Source organism: Amorphotheca resinae (assembly GCF_003019875.1).
Source record: "Amorphotheca resinae ATCC 22711 unplaced genomic scaffold M430scaffold_8, whole genome shotgun sequence".
Classification (NCBI taxonomy): Eukaryota; Fungi; Ascomycota; class Leotiomycetes; order Helotiales; family Amorphothecaceae; genus Amorphotheca; species Amorphotheca resinae.
This window is the reverse complement of record NW_020194478.1, coordinates 599,226-617,032: the sequence shown is the minus strand read 5'-3', so window position 1 is coordinate 617,032 and position 17,807 is coordinate 599,226. Positions and strand designations below refer to the sequence as shown.

At 49.0% G+C, this 17,807-nt stretch overlaps 9 protein-coding genes across 9 annotated transcripts; 4 read left to right on the top strand and 5 right to left on the bottom strand.

The window, feature by feature from the left end:
- The first annotated feature begins 110 nt into the window (after nucleotides 1–110).
- M430DRAFT_142220 (hypothetical protein) lies at nucleotides 111–2,024 on the top strand. Its single transcript, XM_024862752.1, has 3 exons — nucleotides 111–1,374; nucleotides 1,427–1,591; nucleotides 1,650–2,024. The coding sequence occupies exons 1-3, from the start codon at nucleotides 156–158 to the stop codon at nucleotides 1,733–1,735; spliced, it is 1,470 nt and encodes a 489-aa protein (XP_024719541.1). The 5' UTR covers nucleotides 111–155; the 3' UTR covers nucleotides 1,736–2,024.
- M430DRAFT_43219 (hypothetical protein) lies at nucleotides 1,914–4,518 on the bottom strand (the record flags this gene model as incomplete). Its single annotated transcript, XM_024867601.1, has 5 exons — nucleotides 4,038–4,518; nucleotides 3,924–3,982; nucleotides 3,429–3,874; nucleotides 2,743–3,374; nucleotides 1,914–2,659 (listed from the first exon to the last, which is right to left on the bottom strand). The coding sequence occupies exons 1-5, from the start codon at nucleotides 4,447–4,449 to the stop codon at nucleotides 1,914–1,916; spliced, it is 2,295 nt and encodes a 764-aa protein (XP_024719540.1). The 5' UTR covers nucleotides 4,450–4,518.
- Nucleotides 4,519–4,738: 220 nt separating this feature from the next.
- Nucleotides 4,739–7,271, top strand: M430DRAFT_59617 (hypothetical protein; the record flags this gene model as incomplete). The annotated part of the gene is made up of 7 exons (XM_024868812.1): nucleotides 4,739–5,009; nucleotides 5,062–5,084; nucleotides 5,137–5,385; nucleotides 5,433–5,680; nucleotides 5,756–6,357; nucleotides 6,406–6,690; nucleotides 6,755–7,271. The coding sequence occupies exons 1-7, from the start codon at nucleotides 4,993–4,995 to the stop codon at nucleotides 7,269–7,271; spliced, it is 1,941 nt and encodes a 646-aa protein (XP_024719539.1). The 5' UTR covers nucleotides 4,739–4,992.
- A 230-nt stretch (nucleotides 7,272–7,501) lies between these two features.
- M430DRAFT_20253 (hypothetical protein) lies at nucleotides 7,502–8,191 on the bottom strand (the record flags this gene model as incomplete). The annotated part of the gene is made up of 5 exons (XM_024864258.1): nucleotides 7,502–7,551; nucleotides 7,614–7,731; nucleotides 7,789–7,895; nucleotides 7,952–8,116; nucleotides 8,167–8,191. 5 exons carry the CDS (start codon nucleotides 8,189–8,191, stop codon nucleotides 7,502–7,504), a joined length of 465 nt encoding a protein of 154 aa, XP_024719538.1.
- Nucleotides 8,192–8,351: 160 nt separating this feature from the next.
- On the bottom strand, nucleotides 8,352–12,444 carry M430DRAFT_123490 (hypothetical protein). The gene is made up of 3 exons (XM_024861881.1): nucleotides 11,512–12,444; nucleotides 8,674–11,462; nucleotides 8,352–8,626 (listed from the first exon to the last, which is right to left on the bottom strand). The coding sequence occupies exons 1-3, from the start codon at nucleotides 12,367–12,369 to the stop codon at nucleotides 8,560–8,562; spliced, it is 3,714 nt and encodes a 1,237-aa protein (XP_024719537.1). The 5' UTR covers nucleotides 12,370–12,444; the 3' UTR covers nucleotides 8,352–8,559.
- Nucleotides 12,445–12,523: 79 nt separating this feature from the next.
- M430DRAFT_35768 (hypothetical protein) lies at nucleotides 12,524–13,666 on the bottom strand. Its single transcript, XM_024866807.1, has 2 exons — nucleotides 13,153–13,666; nucleotides 12,524–13,103 (listed from the first exon to the last, which is right to left on the bottom strand). Exons 1-2 carry the CDS (start codon nucleotides 13,499–13,501, stop codon nucleotides 12,616–12,618), a joined length of 837 nt encoding a protein of 278 aa, XP_024719536.1. The 5' UTR covers nucleotides 13,502–13,666; the 3' UTR covers nucleotides 12,524–12,615.
- Nucleotides 13,667–13,766: 100 nt separating this feature from the next.
- M430DRAFT_35767 (hypothetical protein) lies at nucleotides 13,767–14,630 on the top strand. The gene is made up of 2 exons (XM_024866806.1): nucleotides 13,767–14,140; nucleotides 14,193–14,630. Exons 1-2 carry the CDS (start codon nucleotides 14,075–14,077, stop codon nucleotides 14,517–14,519), a joined length of 393 nt encoding a protein of 130 aa, XP_024719535.1. The 5' UTR covers nucleotides 13,767–14,074; the 3' UTR covers nucleotides 14,520–14,630.
- Nucleotides 14,534–15,700, bottom strand: M430DRAFT_51585 (hypothetical protein; the record flags this gene model as incomplete). The annotated part of the gene is made up of 2 exons (XM_024868237.1): nucleotides 14,534–15,606; nucleotides 15,664–15,700. The coding sequence occupies 2 exons, from the start codon at nucleotides 15,698–15,700 to the stop codon at nucleotides 14,534–14,536; spliced, it is 1,110 nt and encodes a 369-aa protein (XP_024719534.1).
- A 229-nt stretch (nucleotides 15,701–15,929) lies between these two features.
- Nucleotides 15,930–17,217, top strand: M430DRAFT_142203 (hypothetical protein). Its single transcript, XM_024862751.1, has one exon. The coding sequence runs from the start codon at nucleotides 16,038–16,040 to the stop codon at nucleotides 17,049–17,051; it is 1,014 nt and encodes a 337-aa protein (XP_024719533.1). The 5' UTR covers nucleotides 15,930–16,037; the 3' UTR covers nucleotides 17,052–17,217.
- The last annotated feature ends 590 nt before the right edge of the window (nucleotides 17,218–17,807 follow it).

Here is a 17,807-nt window from a genome sequence, read left to right as displayed (position 1 = left end):
GAGAGAGTTTTAATTCTTCTGATTGGCTGATTTCTGCAAGGCTGCAGCTGCACTTCGTAGCGCGCCGCGAAAAATAGACCGTGATCTCGAAAGGACAGCCTCTTCAACCTCATTCCACCGCCCACCAGTATCACATACATTTCCAAGCTCTAGATATGTCGGTTGCAGTCGCGGTCAATGAAACTGTCAATGAGAGCTTCGATGTCGATCACCTCAAGTCGCTTGTGAAACAAAACGCCAAAAGATCAAGAGCGCTCTTCGCGGAAAGCCAGACCAAGGATGCTCCAGAGGTCACCGAATTAGCTGACCGCGTGGGAATCGCTGCGCGCATACGCTCCGAGTATGATGATGTTCGCGAGTTACCACCAGCTCTTGCAGCCAAGCAAGCAAACGCCGCCGGTCCTCGCAAGAAGAAGCCGAAGACCACGACCGATGACAAAGACGCCTCTGACGCGCGGACGACGAAACTTATAGAAGGGGTAGTCTCGAAAGATCAGAATGGTGGCAGCAGCTCATCAACAGCATTAACGGTCCGGGGGCGTGGTGCAACAGAGAACCTCCCGCCCAATGCCAATGGTCCTACAGCGCAACGAAACCTCCCCTCTTCGAGTCTTGTTCGCAAACAAGCGGTTATGCAGATTAAGCCTGAGTGGCACGCGCCGTGGAAGCTGATGCGTGTTATTTCTGGGCATCTGGGCTGGGTTAGAAGTTTGGCGGTGGAACCTGAGAATAAGTGGTTTGCAAGTGGCGCAGGAGACCGAACCATCAAGATCTGGGATCTCGCGACTGGGTCTCTTCGTCTTACCTTGACGGGGCACATATCGACAGTGAGAGGTCTAGCAGTTTCTCCCCGACATCCATATCTTTTCTCCTGTGGTGAAGACAAGATGGTCAAGTGCTGGGATCTCGAGACGAATAAGGTTATCAGGCATTACCATGGCCATCTTAGTGGTGTTTACACTTTGTCACTTCACCCGACTCTTGATGTTTTGGTCACAGGCGGTAGAGATGGTGTTGCAAGGGTCTGGGATATGCGGACGCGGAGTAATATTCACGTTCTGTCAGGGCACAAGGGCACGGTATCCGACGTCAAGTGTCAGGAAGCCGATCCGCAGGTCATTACCTCCTCTCTCGATTCAACAGTACGACTCTGGGATCTTGCTGCAGGAAAATCTATGGGCGTTTTGACACATCACAAGAAGGGTGTAAGGGCACTGACTACCCATCCGAAGGAATTCACATTCGCGAGCGGCAGTACTGGAAGTATTAAGCAATGGAAATTGCCCGAAGGCGCGTTCATGCAAAACTTCGAGGGGCATAATGCCATTATCAACACTCTTTCTGTTAACGAGGATAATGTTTTATTTTCCGGAGGTAGGTGCAACTTTTTCCAGATAGCCTGACCCTGCTAATACGAATGATCTAGGTGATAATGGATCGATGAGTTTCTGGGACTGGAAGTCAGGATACAGGTACCAGGCCTTAGATACCACTGCCCAACCAGGTTCACTAGACGCAGAGGCGGGAATCATGAGTTCGACATTTGATCGTACAGGACTTCGATTAATCTGTGGAGAGGCGGATAAGACCAGTGAGTAACCTTCTCAGACCGCCCATGTCCATGGAATCGACAGCTAACACCGAGGTAGTCAAAGTATGGAAGCAGGACGAGAACGCAACTCCAGAAACTCATCCGCTGGAGTGGAAACCGACCCTGGGGAGGCAAAAGTTTTAATGAGTCGGACACTGCGTTTCCAGATTTCTAGGTCTTTGAAGATCTTAAAAAGCCTAGAAACATTGTAAAAAATCAGGGGTTTATTTGCATCATTGGGCGAATGGCGCGGGAAAGGGAGTTGGTTAGACTACCAGATGGGTAATAGGTCTCCTGGTGGCATTGATTCATTTATACCTACTTAAAATCCAAGATTCTTGATCTCTGGATCATCTTTGAAAGCGAGTTTTACATCTTCCTCACCAATACTCAATCGAATCTTGCTTGTGCGATCGGCCTTTTGTGTCTCCAGACCTATAATACCAGCCTCCATAAGATCAATGACTGATGTCCCCATAGAAAGGACTCGAGGGTCTTTCGAATATTGCCTAGCTGTCGAGTGCATGTTCTTGTTTGTGGGGGCAAGCTCATCCTTGAGCAGAAACTCGATCATGTTACCTCCAGTGTCCATCTTAGCCATCCGCTTGGCTTCATCAAGAACTTCACCAAGTATGCTCTCTGCGATGCCGGTTCTGCGAGTCTTCGCAATCAAGGCAGCAAGTAGAACTTTTGCTGAAAGTGGTAGCCCGCGCAGGCATTGCTGCAAGGGATTCGTCGTGGCTTCATTAATAGCACGCTTCACTGTGGCAATGGTGACTTTACCGAGTGTTTTCGAAGGCTGTGATCCTTTGTTAGCTTTTACTGCGCTCTTGCTTGGCGTTCCCGGGACAGGTTCGGCCTCTAGAGCGTCTGCTTCTGCAAGTTCCACTGCTCTCCTGCAGATGTCGAGCGCTCTTCTTGCATCACCGCTAACAGCTGCAACTTTCCTGCTGGCGAATTGGACGGCATCCGAGTCTACAATGTTTCCAGGAACACCTTCGAGCCGCGATTGGATGATTTTCATGAGTTGTTCATGAGTATATCCAGGGAAAGTTATTCGTGTAAGACCTAGTCGGGGTTGGTTAGCTTGCTGTTTCAACAATGTACATTATAGGGGCATTATCTATCTATGAGGGACAGAGATTGCTTACCAAGTCTACTGCTGATCTTATTGCTCAGAGTTCTTTCTGGTAAATCCATGGTATTTGCTACCGCAAGCACAATCAGTTTACTGTGCCTCAGGCCAGGCCAGTTGAAGAAGTTGTACATGACACTTTGATTCTTAGTAACAAGTTGGTCCAGTTCATCCATCAATACAACGCAGGGTACTCTTCGAGGCGTTGGGTGATTAAACTCACGCTCCAAAAGGTCCAGGGCATGCGAGGGGCTAACCCGATCTCCCTTGAGGGCCTCCCAGAGCAACGAATAAGACTGATGTGGATCCGCCACTTTCATGCCGTTGATCTCGACAAATATAAAGTCATCAAGTTCGTCCTCCATGACGGAGGCATTGAGCTGGGCAACGACCTCTCGGACTGTCGCTGTCTTGCCAGTCCCCGGAGTTCCGGATATATAGATGCAAGCTCCGGAGCCATCTGAAATGGCAGCTTCGAGATGTGAATATACTGAGGCAAATTCGTCCTCCCGGCAAGGTAGTGTATTAGGAACTGCCGAGACATGAAGTCTCGATCGTGCGGTTTGGAACGGTGAGGAAAATACATGGTCAGCAGCTAGTATACGTGTTCCCAGGGGTGTAAATTCAAGGGGCTTCTTGACAACCACTCTGAATATAAATTAGTTAAATGCAACAACAACTTCGGAGCTTATCAGACAATACCTCTTGTGACTTGGTGTCATTAATTTCGAAGGTGTTCGGGGTTTTCGCGGCGTTGACACCGTGGATGTCTTTTGCCTTTTTCGAGGAGTCCCTGGTTCATCATCGACGTTATCCCGAGCATGGAACTCGTCGTCCTCAGTTGGTTTCGTTGCCTTCTGTCTCTTTCTCGTAGCCTTAGTATCACGCTTGAGCCGTTCGATCAAGGCCTCCACATCCTCTTCCGTGCCGTGATAAATATCTTCCCATACAAATTCCTCGGTGTAAGTTGCGGTCCGAGTATTACATCCTCGACGACAGATGAAAGTCTTCCCATACTCCTTCGACTTTCGTGGAACCTTACCAGACGGGTATTTCGCATAGAAGGCTTTGTCTGACATTATTATAGCCTTGCCATTGATCGATTCCAAAGGATTCAGGTCCCAGGATGGTGAGATGTAAAGCTCATTCTGGAAGCATTAGCATATATTCTCCGTGCATGGGAGTATTAAGACATACAGGCAAGAAATCTGATCGCTTCTTATGCTTGTTTGTAATCTCGTGCTCCGAAGAGAACCCTAGGTATAATGAGCAACGTGTTGTCTGAGTTGTAATACCGTCCCGTCTTCTTACACATAACGTTTGCGCTCTTCTCCCCAGTCTCGTCCTCAGCAAACTCGCATATCATACCCACCCAGGCCTTGCTACCTTCGCCTTCGGCCTTCAAAAGAACACAATCACCGACTTGGCACTGAAAGCTGCCCATCCTCGCTCCAATTATCTTCTGGTCCTGGGTTCTCGACGTAGCTCGCACTGGCTTGTTCCTCCGCGTCTTCGTGGAGGCTGCTGCATCCTCATCGTCTCCATTCCCATTCTGGTCTGCCTCTCGGGGCTTCTGCGCCTCGTATATCCATTCCCAGGGGAGGTCTTCATATCCCAGTTCATCATCAGAATCCTCCCTCGAAACCGCCGAACCCGCTAGTAATCTCCTAGCCCGCTCGGCTTTGGCATTGTGTTGCTGCGGTGTTGAGGTCTTATGAGGCATCTCGAACGGTGGCCTTCATTATCTGTTGCGTAGGTACAGTGAATCTCGTGTATGAATGTTGCAAATATATCCTGTAGCCCGATACCTACGTACCTAGCTACAATGTATTGATATCACTTTTAGCGAGACGCGACGCGGCGCGACGTGCGCGAAGCGAGGCTGCTCAGGGGCAATTCGTTTCCAGATGGACAAGTACATACCTTACATTACCTTCCTTGCTATAGCAAAAGGCAATATCATCGTAAATATATAATACAATATGTACTGCATCTGCATTATATTACAGTACGAGCTCCGTAATACATACAATATAATGCACAGCTGTTTGCTTTCTGCCTCCTCCCCTTCGTCCAGTCCAGCAGACGGATGCAAACGCTTCGAATTCCTACTTCGTCTGACATCCATACCTACGACTTTATCGCCCTCCACATGTCTTACAGACCAGAAATTTTGTCCCGCTATCTTTTTTTTTATGCAAGACCTCCCCCAACCCACGGCCCAGAGCCTCTTCTTTGATCGTCAATAAAGGCGCCCCCCTCAATCATGGATCCTCTTAAGGAGTTGGTTCCCCACATTCCTGCTTCTTTCTGTATACAGGCTGACACTCCCCAGTTTCGAGACATCCAACGCTCTTCGTATGTAACGGATATGCTGATTGCACCTTTTGACCATTGCTGACCCATCTAGAATGGGACCAAGAATCTACAATCACCACAAGCACGGAGCTATCACCAGCACTTGCCTCCACAAACCCCGCTACTCAAAGCAATGTAGGCCATGTCGCTCCTCTGAGTCAGGTCGCTCCTCTTGGCCAGCAGGGCATCAATAGGCAACAGATCTTGGGCAGTTACAGTGGCATTGGTGGCAGAAGCTTATCTACTTCTTATGAAACCACTCCTTCTCCTGCTCCCCACCGACAGTCCTATCAAAGCAATGGTACGTGTTTCCAACTCAATCTTCCACGTTTACACTAAACTTGTCAGGAAATTTGAATAGCAGAGCTCCGAATAATGACCATCGCCAGCCACAACACGGGAGTGAACAGCGTCGATCTTATCGAGCCACTCCCGCCTTCCAGTCTTCTGCTGATTCCAGAGTCAAGCTATGGGCCAAACCCAAGGGACTGGTGACTACCAGGATGGAGAACACGAATGTCGTCAAGGAGAAGGAAAATGCAGAAATTAAGAAATATCTTGGTTCTGTCAACGGACAGGAAGATTACCAGGCTACAGTAAGCAACTTCTTCCTTCGTCCGGATTAAACGCAGACCCTAGAAATGAAAGATCGTATTAACTAACTTTCAAAGGGTTACTACCTCTGGCCAAAGAAAGGAGTCAATCCAAGAGAGCTGCTCGGTTGGAAGCTTGAAAAGCTAGATGTTCTCAGGAAGACCTTCAAGGTCATCATTGAGTGGGACGACAGAAAGCAGTGCCTGACAATAAACTCGGACAGGCCCACCGCGGACCACGACATTATGGCAACAATCAAGGGTATCCGACAAGCTGTTCAAAACTGCAATGCCGAGATTATATTTGCCTCCCCGCAGTATATTGTGGCTCCACCATCTGCAGACGTGATGAGAACAGTAATCGGACCTAAGTATGATGATGGGAAGATCATGGGCGTCGAACTTGCTGGACGACAGTTCTCCGAACAGGAAAAGGAAACCTGGGACTCCAAGCGAAGTGAGCGTCTCGAGGAGAATTTAACCAAGTTCCGGGAACACTTGATCAAGCATACCACTTTGCTGGCTCCTCTGATGGGCTGGATGCGTATGCGTGTGCACTTCGGCCACGTCCGATTTGGAAAGGTCCGAGAAGAATTCGTACAGTCCAAATACTGCTTCGATGAGTTCGTTGGGATGATGGAACTCTCTCGAGTTAGGACATCAGGGAAGTTTGACCGAAAGTAAGCCTTTCAACCCCAATACTATAGTCTGAGACTGACTTCTGGCAGGCTGGACGATGCTACGCTTGGCAAAAAGATGCTGCAGAAGATCATAGAATCACCACATATTTTCTGTCCAGTCCAATCTCGAATCCCTAGTCTGCAGGATGTCAAACCTAAGCACATGGAAATCATCTTTGTGAATATCCCAGATGGTGAGAATCTTCGGATCGAGGCGGAAGTCGACCAAGCCACTGAAAATGGTCTCGGTCAATATCAAATTGGTACTACCAGACTCTTCCGTGACAGTAGGAGAAACAAACGTGTTGAAGTCACCACGATTGATATCGAGAGGTAAGATACAAGTTTGGTGCTTTAAGTATTACAAAGATACTAATCTCTTGCTTTCCCCGGATAGGAAATTCGATTGGACCCTGGAAATCATCACGGACGGTTCAATTGCTGATTTGCCTTCGACTATGCTCTCCCTTATTGAAGGTTCCCTCTCTGGAAAGTCGAAAGAACGAGAAGATTGTCTTGGTTTGTCATACCCCGGCGTCTCACCATCGACTCAATACGGTCTCGATGTCAGAAATGTCGTCGTCAGAAGTGTTTATCAATACATGTTAAAGGAGACCGGCTACATCGTTGAGATCGCTGTCTACAGGGAGTGGGATGGCTGCAATACGGCAAAAGAGCCTAAAATGCTTTCAAGCGTCTCTATGTTTCACCCGGTTTGGGATGGCCAGATGGATTCGATCGAATATACGACGAAGGAGCGTGACTGGGACCGGCAACTTCGATGCTTCTTCGAGGGACCTGATCAGAATGGAGGGATTCCAAAATTTATGGAGGATGTCATATTGATTCAAGGCTTATTGACTGATGCAGCTAGGGCCTCCACTGGATCTCCAAAGAGTTCTCAATCCTGCTGAAGCAATGGGCAATCATCTTTGACAGCGCTTGGCAGCTTGCTCCGATGGATCCGATGCTGTCAAAGCCGTCCGATACCTTCTTATGCACTTGTCATTAATGGCCGATTATGTAGGGAGTGTTGTTTTGGCGGTTTCGGGGTTGGCCTTGCCTCAATGGCACTGGTCTTCCTTATCGTATGGCCTTTCGTGATTTCCCGTCTTTCAGGTCTTCCTTTGCTCTTGAGACGATATCAAGCTTTTGTTGGTGCTGCGCTAGAGGCAAGAACTTTCTGACGCAAGACTGTACATGAATGAAAATTAGCATCGTAAGGTAGTCTTCTTTCTGGTCCCTAGGTAACATACCATCCTCAACGACTCGAAGATTATTGGATTTGCCTTGAACTATGGTCTCCAAATCTTTCAGATTTGCTCCAAGCTCACTGATTTTGCCCTCGTAGAATTTCGTTGCGTCCTTCGTGCTCTGCAAGATATCGATTAATTAATCGACCCTTCCCCTCAAATCAACGAACAGCCTTACCTTCTCCACGTAAAATCCAGTGCCAACATCCACGATAACGTTTTCTTTATCTGCCAAGGTTCCAGGCACATACAGCGATGTCGTTAACGGCACCAAGATCGGCTTGTCTTCACCCAGAATTATCAATGTATGCCCCACCATGACTTGGGATGTGCGCCCATACCTCCAGCTTTTGGTGTCACACCAGTCGAGATTGACCGCAGACATTCTCTGAATTTGGCTTGCGCTGCCCGTAATTGAGTGAAGGAATTCGTCAGGTGTTCGAGCTCGTCGTCGAGTTGTTTCTTTACTTGGCTCAGCTGCTGTGTCGAAAGACTTGCGAGGTCGACTAGAGGGGGTATTAGCTATTAGTTGGCGGATATGGGATATCTCTCGTACTGGTTTGTCCTTTCGGCGAAGACATTTTGCGATTCGAATGTTTTGCTCTGAAAGATAGTTGCTGGTGTCGAAGATGTCGTCCTGTGGGGTTGGCGAAGGTCAAGCAATTTGAGCCTTAAGAGGTTGGCCAATTAAACAAATTATTAAGCTATGGCAACTCACAACGCGGACAATCACGTGTCTAGAGCCTCGAAGCTTTTATATTGGTTCAAATAGCTTAACAACTGCACTATACTTGACTGTAACTCCTGGTATAAGACTATAAGGCGATCAGAGAATATACTCGTGTTTGCAGAGCTAGAATAAATCGCCACAGCAGGACCATCAACGCCACACATGCATGTCCTTAGCATTGAAAAACTGCCACCAACGCCTATGCTAAACCCAGAATGATTATGTACGAGCATCTCCAAATAGTACATCAATGATTTCATCTAGAACTGTAAAAGCAAGGTGTGTACTGCTGAAGTTAGTTATTGTCAGAACAAAGTTAAAGTATCAACTTACTTTAATCGATGGTTATTGAGAGTCGCGAAGATTCTCCTGCTTGCAGCTTGTGCGTTCACTCTTCCTACCACACTCGCCGCCAAATCCGGTATAAGAGTAGCCAGCATCAAACTTGCCTCCGTGCGACTCTTTGACTTCTCGGCCGCTGTTCGAGGTTTGCTGTCCCGCTTCAGCTGTCCCCCTGGCCACATAGCATCTTTGAGTATACCGATGTATCTGACTATTGACTCCTCATGGACGAGTCCCTTAACATTCTCTCGCACCTTCCGCTCAATGGTGCCACCGAGAAGCTGGTGCAGGACAACCACAACAGCCCGACCACGCAACCAATTATTACCCCGGTTGAGCTCAAATACTTCGAGAAAGATATCGCAAATTGGCTTCACAAATGGCTCCAGTTCCCGATTCTCAAACGCATTGAGCTCGGCTTCTGCCTCCGCCACGGTCAGGGGATCTTCGCTGATGGCTGCTGGCATAGTTGTGAGCTGGCTAGTTGCAGCGGAAAGTAGATTTTGGCCAGCAGTTGAAATTTGATCAAGGACTGGAATATTGCCAAGGATGTCTTCCATTCCATCCGTGACGGAATTATAGAATCGAGTCATGATGTCTTTCTTGTCCTCTTGGCCATAAACTCCATCAGCGCTAGGAGCAATAGCACTTTGCGAAAGAAAAGCACGCAGCTCTCGACTACGGCAAACGTCCGGTAAGAGAAGCAAATCTCGTAGATACTTCTCGAGGGCCAGCCGCCGTTTATGGAGGAAGTCAGTCTGGAGTTTCATTACCATCCTCCGTCTTGGAAAATCAAGATTCCGAACCGATGGGTACTTCATCCGGAGCTGTTGATGAAGCTCATGAAATTCGCTATATCGACGTGTGATGGTCCAGGTTGCCGCCGGCATCTGTTCTCCTGCTTTACGTTGAACCTCAACAACGTAGATAGCATATTCCCTGCCATCATCCTCTTTTCCGACCACAATTGACTTGATTTTGATCGTGGAGCGACCATACAGACTGTTGTCGCTTTCTTGAACAACATATTGCTGGCGCTGGAGCTCTTTGCGTCGGATCTCTCGTTGTAGGCTTGCTTTAGATTTACGCAAGATTCGAAGCTCGGCTGTATTGTTGGTGAGCTCCGCTTTCCTTGTCAAGGAGTCTACAACGGCATCCTGAGCGACAAGTCGATCAATGTCAGTTGTCAGAGCAGTAATAGCTTCAGCCAGTCCAAGATCTCCCGGTGCAGCCTCATGAACTTCTTCTTCGACCTCTGGCTCTTTATCCTCGTCTGGATCATCATGTTCGTCTGACAAAAACTTTTCCTCGTCAGGAAACAAGTCGTCATCTGTGAAGACTCCGATCCTGGAAGATGTATTCACAAGACCTAAAGATGTGATACTCGGCTTTTCCTTTTCGACTTCTTTGCCAAACAAATCGGGTCGTTTTTGGTCCATTGAGCTCCTTGTCGAACCGTTGCCATTTGGTGATGCTATACTAGGACTCGGAGAATCTGGGGAAAATAGAGATCGTCGAAGATCTTCCACATTTGTTTTATCTTCCATAATGTTATTCAAGGCTGTTTCCATAGCTTGAACAACATTGTTATCTGGAACTATGACCTCGGGCTCCGCATCGAGGCTGTGAAGGGAATTGTTCATTGCTTCATTATCGAGGTCATCATCATCAAACAAAGGAGAATAGGTCTCGTCATCCAGAGACTGTCGGGATGATACCAGTGAGTCAGGGACGCGGGTGGTCGCGGATGCTAAATCGGAAGATGAGACTGCTGCTCGGCGCAAGTCGGTCTTCCTTGAGACAAACTTGGCGGATGTCCGTGATACCGGGCTCAGTTTTGTATGCACTGCTTGTGATGAAAGAGCTCGGGGAGGTAGTTGGGGCTTGTGAAGAGTGTCATTAAGTTTCGAGGGGGCTGGTGGTGAAGCTGGCGGAACTAAGGATTTAGATGCCTCCTGCGACGTTAGGCATTTGTAGAATAGATCGGACTTCTTGAAGTTACGGAAATGATTTTCTTGCATGGTTTCGAGGGCAGAAGTCTGAGCTCTTAATATCGCTCGCCGAGCAAGGAAATACTGCCGCGGTGTTGCCTCCTTGCCTGCCTTGAGAAACTCTCGGACCAGTTGCTTTGAGCTCGCGGGAACGTTGAGCTCGGGCCGGGATAGATATGCATCATTAATCTGTGCAAGATCTGCTCTGTCTGCATCGGTCCACGGTGCAAGTGTCGTGGGGATCTCATCTTCTTCTGCGAGATCATCCTCCAGTGGATTGCGGAAGCCGTCAACAACGATCCAAAACTGTATCAGAGGCATTAGGTTCTGCCTATCCATATACTCCATGAAGTAAGACAATGCAGAAGGGTCATGTAGCAAGTCTACCAAGGAGGCAGTCTCAAGTTTAGAGGCTTGAGTGCCGTTACGGACAGCATTATATGACGACGGGTCGGAGGGTGAGCCACCTGCAGCAGCCAACTGATTGACTCTCTGGTCCAGGATGCGTTTTCCTATTTCAAGACGTCGTAGATATACAGGATCTTGACCTTCTTGTAAAGAATCCCTCTTCAACTGACTTGAAACCTCACTTCGAAACCGGCGGGCATCCGAAAGGTTATTCACTTGGCGAATAGCTCGAATGAACTTTTCAAATCTCCGCTCGTGATCTCCAGGAGACAGGCGTGGGAAGGCCTTCGAATGCTTAGCTTTGGGAGCCGGAGATGCATGCTCATCTAGGGCAGCTCGTAGTTTCCGAACGGTGGAACGGTCTTGCAGCATTGTACGACCCTATCATTGTCAGCATTGAGTCCTTGATTCCAATCCTTAACCTACGTACGTATGCTTCCATAAGCTGATTCCATGTGTCTGGATCAGAGAGCATCTGCATGACTGGTGACAGTACAGCGCATGCAACCAGCTCTTTGATAAGAACACCAACCGCCCTGCTCGCGATAGCACTTTCTGGCAATAACTTCGGCACCAGGTCCTGGGCCAGACTCCGCAGATATTCCTGTTGCACCAATTTCGTATCTGAGTAGGTCAGCGACGCCGCCGGGTGTAACTTTCCATCCTTGTATTTCGCAGCTATCGCCAGGTCTAGTTCATCGGATTCCGTCACGCTGCGATTCAAATTCTTCCCTCGAATAGCTCTCTCTGCTTCATAGAAATCCCGGAAATGCGCAGTCATGATTGGAACAAAACGAGCAGTTATGACCTCCACGATATCAATTGCCATCAGCCTATCTCGTAAATTCTCGAGAGCCAATCTGATAGTTTTGTCGACTTCATTGGTGAAAACTGGATTCTTGCTGATTTTGGAATACCAGGAGCTGACGAAATCTCGTATTATAAGCTCCAGGAGGTCGTCGAGAGCGCTGGAAATAATGAAGGACTCGGGGTAGAGTGGTTTCTTTTGGTTGGCTTGTCGAGACCGCAGAGCAGTAACCTCTTTCTCCCATGCTGTCGCAGCCAGGAACGCCGGGCCTGCAGGGCGGCGCAGAGTGTGCCTTTCCCCATATTTGCTTCCTCTAGAAGTGAGAAGCAGCAAGCCTATCAGCCCGAGTATTGTCAGGACGATTCCTGCGACAAATGCGTATCCTGCCCAGCGTAATGCTGGGAGCCAACTGACCGCATAGCCCCAGGCAACAAAACTGGCGATGCTGGCTAGGATCACATCTCGTCGTCTCAGGGCCATAATCTGTGACAAGAGAACGCGTCCTCGAACAGCATAGCTAGAGGGGGGTGGTTTGGATGTTGCGTTGGAGACGCAACAGGACTGATAGATAGATAGTACGATTGCGAGCTTTCGCAACTCGCGTAGCAAGGTAAATAGCTACAACAAATTTACACGTGCCTCGAAAATCAAGATGATCTCGTTATTGTACTACTCGCAATTTGCAATTATACTATGATGAGTACAATCTCTGGGTATCACAATAAATTACCATTCAGGATCCTCTAAACGCCGAAACAATGCTACGAACTTTGGGCCCTTGTTTCTTTCGACCTTCTTCCCTTCCTCTGTTTCCGTTCTCATGACCGACACACACTCATCTGCTTCTTGTTCATCCTCCGGAACACGCGCAAAGGATGGATGGGAATCGAAGTGTTGAACCATCCAGTTATGGAGGTCCTCCACATCCGTAATCGTATAGATAATGCCTCCTGGGCGGACCACGTATGCATACTCGGAATTCAGTGTAGTAGAAACGATTCGGGCTTTGTGCTTCCGGGCTTTGAAGTGCGGATCTGGGAAGCAGAGGAAGATCTTTGACAGCTGGTGCTTCTTAAAGAAGTTTGGCAGGAACTTCATGGTGTTGGCTCGCAGACATGCAGCGTTCTGGTATAAACCTGTGTCTGCGTTCTGGGCTCGTAGAGCCTTGATACGGTCTTGGACATATTCTGTGACTTGTGTTCGAATCTCCATTCCTTTCGAGCTGTTAGAACTTGACGAACAGGAGAGTAGGGTGCCACTTGCCTAATAACAAAGTATTTGGCAGCTTAGGCGCAAGAGCAACAAGGAGGCCTCCAAATCCGCACCCAATATCTGCCACTTCGACATCTTGGCTCAGCTTCCGCACGCCATCCGTGGCCGCATTCGAATCTTCTACGGCAGATCCTGGAGGAGTTGAGACGAAAGCTGGATAATATGAGGACCAATCCATGCTTTCAGGGCTGACGGGGTACGTCAATTGGTGATCTGAGAAAGGATTGGCGTGGGCTCTCTGTCTGTAGAATTTCTTCTTGGGCAGCGCCACTGTACTCTCCTCGCGGTAGGAGTTCTTGTACTCCTCTCGCTTTTGGCGTTTATTCGCAGGACCCGCCATGATTGCAGGATACAGTCGAAGAGGGGTTGAAGCCAGGCGTGGGTTGCGGAACAAGCAGTTGGACATGAGATGTGGGGAGACGAGGGGCAGAGAAGAAGGACGAGGCTCGCTCTTGGGGAAGGCTGAACCGACCGAGGTTTTTCTGCTCAAGACATTTCTAAAATTTATTTAGATTTAGGATTATATTTCATTATTTTAGCTTTGGTCTTTAGCCTTTCGCCTTTAGGTAGATACCCGTACGGCAATCGATAAGTTAGCAGCGCGATGCCCAACATATACCTTAATAAGTCGATACTGCCGGCCAACCTTACATCCTGTCCTGTAACAGCACGTCCTTGCCGTCCAATCAAGACAAAATACACCGACATGGTAAAGTCGCGTCTCCATACGCCATATATATAATCCGAATCATCCGTCACTTGTCAATGCTGCAAGCTCCGCGGGCAGTCCGTCCTCTCCCCGCTCTGTCAAGCAACGTCTGCCCTTCACTTCCTGGGAATTGAAGCCGCAGCTTCAAGCGTCCTGCCTGGACTCTCTGCTTGATTTCACAAGAACACAGTACTCAGCTCGAGTATGTCTTGGTTCTCTATCCTTCCGCCGAGCATCTCGTTCATTGAAACATGGGCTATCCGCATCTTTGTAGGCCCCCTCAACAATCTCGAGGAACTGTGTTACTGACAAGAAATTCAAGCTCCTACTCGGCGCTTTGTCAATAGGCCCATGGCTGCTGCTCATAGTCTACGACGCGATCCTATATATTTTCCGTACCGCGACATATGATATCCCTTACATTGGTGGCCGAGCAAGAAACAGGCCGAGACCCAGAGCGCCGAGCTTAAGTGAGAGGCCCAATGGAAGAGCCCGAACGTTCAGTCTGACTGTTCCAGGGGTTCCCGCGGCAGTAGAATCAGTGGAAGGCGCAGCGGCTGGGCTAAGGAAACGTGCGGAGAGATCAGATCATGAGGGAAGCAGCAGCAATGTTATGGGAGATGGTCGAACACCAAACTTTTTATTATGACCCTGTTCTAGATTTCAGGTCAATCGTTCAAGGACTTTCAGCAAATCTGCAGTGACCCCCATAGCGGTGACTTCGCCTCCAGCACCTGCTCCCTGTACGATCAGGGGATTGGCCCCATACCGTTTTGTGTAGAAGCTGATGATGTTGTCACTTCCCTTCAAAGCGGCGATTGGGTGTGAACGATCAAACTTCTCCAGCCCAACCTTAACCTCCTTCTTTGCCACATCAATGCTTCCAACGAACCTCACAACCTTGCCTTCTTTCTCCGCGGCGACTTTGGTCTCCTCCATCTGAGCATCAAACTCAGGTAGTCGCTGCAAGAACTCATCTCCACTCCCAACACTTTCCAGCTCCTTCGGTATCAGACTCTGGACTGGGAATGAAGTGGGCGATTCGACCTGTAATCCCGCCAATCTTGCCAGGATAGTTAACTTTCTTGCAACATCCAAACCGTTCAAATCATCCCGAGGATCTGGCTCTGTGTATCCCAACTCCTTCGCCTTCTTAACCTCTGCGGACCATTTGCCTCCTGAACCTTCTGTAGGTGCAAAGGAATTGAACAGGAACGACATAGTACCACTGAAGACACCTTCAATCTTGGTTACGGAGTCGCCAGTGTCCACCAGATCCTTAAGTGTAGAAATGACCGGCAGACCTGCCCCTACAGAGCTCTCGTGGTATACCTTGGCGCCGGAAGACGCAGCTGCGGCAAAGATATCTTGCCAGAGCTTGTACGAACCAGAGAAGGCCTTCTTGTTCGGGGTGACAATGCTAATGCCGCGGGACAGGACTTGTGGGTATTGATCCGCGACATCTTGGGAGCTGGTGTTGTCGACCAGAATCACCTTTGAGGGGGCAGCAGCCAGGAAGTCGATGATCTTTGGTAGAGGAAGCGGCTCTTGTGTGGAGGCTGCAAGCTTGGTGGAAATGTCGCCGTGGGGCAAAGCGACATACTCGGGGCTGTACAGAATCATCTTGCTTCGAGAGACAAGGATAAGAGACAGAGTCGGGGACGCCGGGTTTGCTGAAAGTCGTTTCGAGATAACTTCGAGCTGTGAGAGGAAGCATTTTCCCACCCCGCCAGCGCCTGTCATACTGTTAGGAACTGTAGTTGTCAACGAGGGGTAAAAGAAACCAGTCATACCAATGACGGCAATGTAAACGTCCTTTGGAGCGGGCATCTTGAGATGTGTCTGCACTTGAGATTGATAGACTGTAGTATTTGAAGCTATTCGCAGGATTCCAAGGCTCCTCAATGTTGCGTAGGAGGGGTCAATAGAAGGGGCATTTAAATATTTTGAGCGAGCGCGGGGTCTGTATCAGACCCCGATCGCGCACGTAAGATAAATCGCACCGTCCCACTGGCAGCCGACGCTCAAGCGCGAGGCAAACCTACGGCGGTAGAACGGGCAGTTCCTCAGCCTTACAGTCAGGCAATAACGAAGTACCCATCTCCAACGCAACCCTTTAAATATTCTCCTTCCCCAATTCAACTGCGTCTTCAAACCCCTATTCAAGATGGGCTCAGACGCCGATTTATATGGGATCCGAAAGCCCAAAAATGCGCCCAAGGAAATATCCTCATCCACGAGCCTGGCCTTCTCATCGACGCTCTCCAGCCTCCTCTCAACCCAAGCCAACAACACACAACAACGCGGCCGTCCGCGAGCTTCGAAAACGAAACCCGACATCTTCGCCTCGCATAACAAGAACACAAAGAAACGCGCTGCACGGGATCTAGAGGACGATGACAACCAGGGGGAACAAGTCCACAAGAAGGACATTGGCGCTGTTGACGATGCGGTCCTGCACCGCTCGAAGAGGAAATTAGAAGAGAAGGCGAAACAGTACCGTGAAATGAAGAGGGACGGTTACATAGCGGGGGAAGGTGGGCAGGACGAGCCCCTGATCGACTTTGATCAGAAATGGGCAGAGAGCCAGCGGCAGGGGAAAGAAACCGACGACTCCTCAGAAGCGGAATCGGATGATGGACAAGGAGAGATCGTGGAGTACGAAGACGAGTACGGGCGCCACAGGAGAGGAACGAAGGCAGAGGCCCTAAGAATGGAGAGGAGGAAGCTGAACAAGGCACGGGGCGCGGAAGAGCTGGATCGGATGAGTGCGCGGCCTTCGATGCCGAGCAAGCTCATCTATGGCGATACCGTCCAAGTGGAGGCCTTTGATCCTGACGAACCAATTGCAGCACAGATGGAAGAGCTTGCAAAGAAGAGGGATAGAAGCATGACCCCTCCCGAGCAGAAGCACTATGAAGCGGATAAGGAGTTTAGGATTAAAGGCGTCGGATTTTACAGCTTTTCGAAGGATGCTGAACTCAGGGAGAAGGAGATGGCGGCGTTGGAACAGGAAAGACAGGAGACGGAGAGAGTGAGGAAAGAAATGGAGCAGAGAAAAGAGAAAAGACGGCAGGAAATAGAGGAGAGGAGGAAGGCGATTGGAGAGAAAAGGGCAAAGAAGCAGGCTGATAGTTTTCTAGACGGCTTGACTGCAGACTTAGGGTCCGCGGACGGATGACACAGGATCGGGTTACTATCACCATAGCATGTCAGTCTCAAGCCCGACAGCTCCTGAAGGTAGTGTTTGGGCTTCGACTCGAAGCATATTTCGAGACCCTACCACAGGCCCAGCTTGTGTGTTTCCACAAAGAAATTTTGGTACATGCCAAAAGTCAGAAGGTTGTATAAGATTTCCATTCTCTAACAGAAGTGGGCTCTTTACGTTTTCACGCAAGAGCGGCGGGGTACTAGAAATGGGGCTCGTGGTAATATATGACTATACTAGGTCAGAACATAAATCAAGCCTTCCAATAATTCTCCATAACGCATCAAACCCTAATCGCATCGTATGCCCTCTTTTCGCATTCCAGTGGCACCCACTCTACCAACCTAGGAAGGTACGCCAGATATATCATTAAACGCCTATGCCCTGTCCTTATGTGCACAAATAAGAACTCCAAACTCCAATAGACATACTTCAACAAGTCACTGAGCCAACCACACACAACCACAGGTAGAACTCGATTGCCGTTCACTTAGGCCCGCACCCTCGAGGTTATCAAAAACGGCACGTCGACCCATAGGGGAAACAACAGTAGGTTCCGTCTCGTTCAAGTAAATCGTAACAGGTTCACCCGTACTGTTGGTGTACGGATGGGGCGAGCCGTCTTCATCGATATAGTGTTGAACGCAATAGGGAGCTATACTGTGCTCTCGAGGTGGAATTCGACGTTCTTCAACTTTGACCACCTTCGGGTAACAAGGGAGAAAGACA

Coding starts and splice junctions, on each gene's coding strand:
- M430DRAFT_142203 (XM_024862751.1), top strand. CDS start 16,038: ATGGGCTCAGACGCCGATTTATATGGGATCCGAAAGCCCAAAAATGCG.
- M430DRAFT_142220 (XM_024862752.1), top strand. CDS start 156: ATGTCGGTTGCAGTCGCGGTCAATGAAACTGTCAATGAGAGCTTCGAT. Junction 1,375..1,426: donor TAATGTTTTATTTTCCGGAG/GTAGGTGCAACT, acceptor CGAATGATCTAG/GTGATAATGGATCGATGAGT. Junction 1,592..1,649: donor TGGAGAGGCGGATAAGACCA/GTGAGTAACCTT, acceptor ACACCGAGGTAG/TCAAAGTATGGAAGCAGGAC.
- M430DRAFT_35767 (XM_024866806.1), top strand. CDS start 14,075: ATGTCTTGGTTCTCTATCCTTCCGCCGAGCATCTCGTTCATTGAAACA. Junction 14,141..14,192: donor CATGGGCTATCCGCATCTTT/GTAGGCCCCCTC, acceptor AAGAAATTCAAG/CTCCTACTCGGCGCTTTGTC.
- M430DRAFT_35768 (XM_024866807.1), bottom strand. CDS start 13,501: ATGGCGGGTCCTGCGAATAAACGCCAAAAGCGAGAGGAGTACAAGAAC. Junction 13,104..13,152: donor GCCAAATACTTTGTTATTAG/GCAAGTGGCACC, acceptor ACAGCTCGAAAG/GAATGGAGATTCGAACACAA.
- M430DRAFT_123490 (XM_024861881.1), bottom strand. CDS start 12,369: ATGGCCCTGAGACGACGAGATGTGATCCTAGCCAGCATCGCCAGTTTT. Junction 11,463..11,511: donor ATCAGCTTATGGAAGCATAC/GTACGTAGGTTA, acceptor TGACAATGATAG/GGTCGTACAATGCTGCAAGA. Junction 8,627..8,673: donor CTCAATAACCATCGATTAAA/GTAAGTTGATAC, acceptor TAACTTCAGCAG/TACACACCTTGCTTTTACAG.